This window comes from Lagopus leucura, unplaced genomic scaffold, assembly GCF_019238085.1.
Source record: "Lagopus leucura isolate 7727_CA_CO unplaced genomic scaffold, USGS_WTPT01 32855-0_obj-0_obj, whole genome shotgun sequence".
Taxonomy (NCBI): domain Eukaryota; kingdom Metazoa; phylum Chordata; class Aves; order Galliformes; family Phasianidae; genus Lagopus; species Lagopus leucura.
In genome coordinates this window covers 1-3,074 of record NW_024968489.1, presented here as the reverse complement: position 1 = coordinate 3,074, position 3,074 = coordinate 1, and the positions used below count along the sequence as shown (strand labels likewise).

The 3,074-nt window shown below is 60.0% G+C and overlaps 1 protein-coding gene across 1 annotated transcript; it reads right to left on the bottom strand.

Moving 5' to 3' along the window:
- Nucleotides 1–360: 360 nt before the first annotated feature.
- PPP4C (protein phosphatase 4 catalytic subunit) lies at nucleotides 361–3,071 on the bottom strand (the record flags this gene model as incomplete). The annotated part of the gene is made up of 4 exons (XM_042894541.1): nucleotides 361–1,261; nucleotides 1,570–1,759; nucleotides 2,412–2,538; nucleotides 2,895–3,071. Coding segments are annotated over 4 exons (624 nt in total), but the record flags the coding sequence as incomplete, so codon positions are not given.
- Nucleotides 3,072–3,074: the final 3 nt, after the last annotated feature.

Sequence of the window (3,074 nt, the reverse complement as noted above, 5' to 3'; positions counted from 1 at the left end):
GACCCCATAGAGCCCCATCGAGCCCCATAGGACTCCACAGAGACCCCATTGATCCACCCACAGACCACACAGTGCCCCATAGGACCCAATAGTGACCCCATAGTGACCCACAGGACCCCATAGAGCCCCATAGGACTCCACAGAGGCCCCACAGTGACCCCACAGTGACCCCATATTTCCCCCCAGAGACCCTACAGAGCCCCATAGGACCCCACAGATCCCACAGGACCCCATAGAGCCCCATAGGACTCCATAGAGACCCCACAGTGACCCACAGAGCCCCATAGGAGTCCATAGAGACCCCACAGTGACCCACAGAGCCCCATTCCCCCCCCCATCCGCTTTTTTGAGTCGCTTTCGTTCCTTTTTCACATGTTGGTTTTTTTATCTAAAAGGAGCGAAATCGGCCGAACCCGAAAGTAACAAAAAAACGAGGAAATACAGCGAAGGAACCCCAAAATTCGCCCTTCTGCCCCCCCAAAAAGACCCAAAACCGCGCAAAGGGGGGGGGGGGGGGAGGGGGCAGGGGGGTGGCGGTGTCTCCCAAGGTCAAAGGTCACGGGGCGACCCCAAGAGGTCATGGGGTCCCTCCAGGTCATGGGGTGTCCTTGTGGGTCATGTGAAGGACATGTGAGTGACACAACAAGGACACGGCAGGGACACGTTAGGGACATGTGAGTGACACGTCAAGGACACGTTAGGAACACGTCAAGGACATGTTACTGACATGACAAGGACACGTTAAGGACACATTAAGGACATGTTAGTGACACGCCAAGGACATGTTAGTGACATGTCAAGGCCATATCAGTGACACGTCAGGAACACGTCAAGGACACGCTAGCGACATGTTAGTGACATGTCAGTGACACACCAGTGACCCTTTGGGGACCCATGGGGTCACTTCAGGGAGCCCACAGTAACGCGTCAGGAACACGCCAAGGCCACATCAGCGACACGTGAGGAACACGCCAAGGACACGCTAGCGACACGTGAACGACATGTGAATGACACGCCAATGACCCACCGGGGACCCTTTCAGGACCCCCCCCGGCGTCACCCCACCACCCCGCCAGCTCCCAGCCGGGCCCGGCGCGAGCACACGCCAAGCACACGGCAAGCACACGCGTGTCACAGGAAGTAATCGGCCACCGGCTTCTTGGAGGGGATCCCACGCGTCTCCTGCGGCGCCGCCTCGAAGATGATGAACTCCTTCTGCAGGTGCTCGTCCAGCTCCAAGATGGCCGCCACGTTCCCGCACCTGCCCCACAGCGCCGCCCCATAGCGACACATAAGGACCACAGGGACCCCAGAGGGACCCCAAAGAGACCCACAGCGACCCACAGACTCCCATAGTGACCCCACAACACCCCATAGTGACCCCACAACACCCCATAGCACCCCATATCGCCCCATATCACCTACCGGTAGCAGTAGTTGGGCGCAAACCAGAAAGTGAGCACAGCCCATAGAGCCCCATAGCACCCCATATCGCCCCATATCGCCCCATATCTCCCCATATCGCACCATATGACCCCATATCGCCCCATATCGCCCCACATCGCCCACCGGTAGCAGTAGTTGGGCGCGGACCACACGGTGAGCACGGTCTCGCTGAAGTGCCACTTGTAGCCCTCCATGACCAGCTGGTGCGCCCTGCAGATCATGTCGATGTCGTTGGAGGCGTTAAACTGCGCCACCACATCGCTGCCAAACAGGTAACCGGCGCCGCGCGGGGAGACGCCCCAGCCGGTGGTGTCTGCGGGGAGCAGCGCCGTCAGCGGGCACAGGGACACGGGGGGACCCATAGGGACACGTGGGGACACATAGGGACACGTGGGGACACATAGGGACCCATAGGGACGCATAGGGACGCATAGGGACACGTAGGGATGCATAGGGACACATAGGAACCCATACGGACACATGGGAACATATAGGGACACACGGGGACCCATAGGGACCCATAGGGACGCATAGGGACCCATAGGGACACATAAGGACACACTGAGATACATACTGACCCATAGGAACCCATAGGGACCCACAAGGACACACTGAGACCCCACAGAGCCCCACAGAGGCCCCATAGGGATCCATAGAGCCCCATAGAGACCCCACAGGGACCCACAGAGACCCCACAGAACCCCATAGAGCCCCACAGAAACCCCATAGAGACCCACTGTGCCCCATAGAAACCCATAGGGACCCCACAGAGCCCCATAGAAACCCCACAGAGCCCCCATAGGGAGTGACAGAGACCCCCACAGACTCCCCAGGGACCCCCAGAGGCCCATTATGCCCCCCACAGGGACTCCCAGAGCCCCACGGAGCCGCGCGCCAGCGGCCAGCACGCACACGTCTGTGCACACGTATGTACACACGTATGTACACACGCGTGTGCCGCTCACCTTCGGGGTCGGACCAGAGCAGGTCACACATGGGGCCGTCGTGCGGCACCTCCTGCTTGCGGTCGATGGTGCGGATCTGGTCCAGGGTTTGGATGGAGGGCGAGAGGCCGCCGTGCACGCAGAAGATCTGCGGGGACACGCGTGTGCTTAGCGTGTGCTTAGCGTGTCCTTAGCATGAGCTAACACACCCTAAGGACCAAATCCTCCCCATTGAGGACCCCAAAGGGACCCCACCTCACCCATTGGACCCCCACCCCGACCCTCCCAGCCCCTTGGCGTGTCCTTAGCATGTCCTTAGCGTGTCCTTAGCGTGTCCTAACGCACCCTAAGGCTCTCCTAGGACCAAATCCTCCCCATTAAGGACCCCAAAGAGACCCCAAATCACCACCTGGTCCCCCAAACACCCCACCGTGACCCTCCAACCCCCTTGGCGTGTCCTTAGTGTGTCCTTAGCGTGTCCTTAGCGTGTCCTTAGCGTGTCACCTTGCCGTCGATGATGGCGGAGAGGCTGAGGTAGTCGAAGATCTCGGTGCAGTAGCGCCACACGGTGACGGAGCCGTATTTGCGCAGGCACTCGTCGTAGAAGCCGTAGACCTGCGTGATCTGACGGCTCTCGTGGTTGCCGCGGATCAGCGTGATGCGGTCCGGGTAGCGGACCTGGGG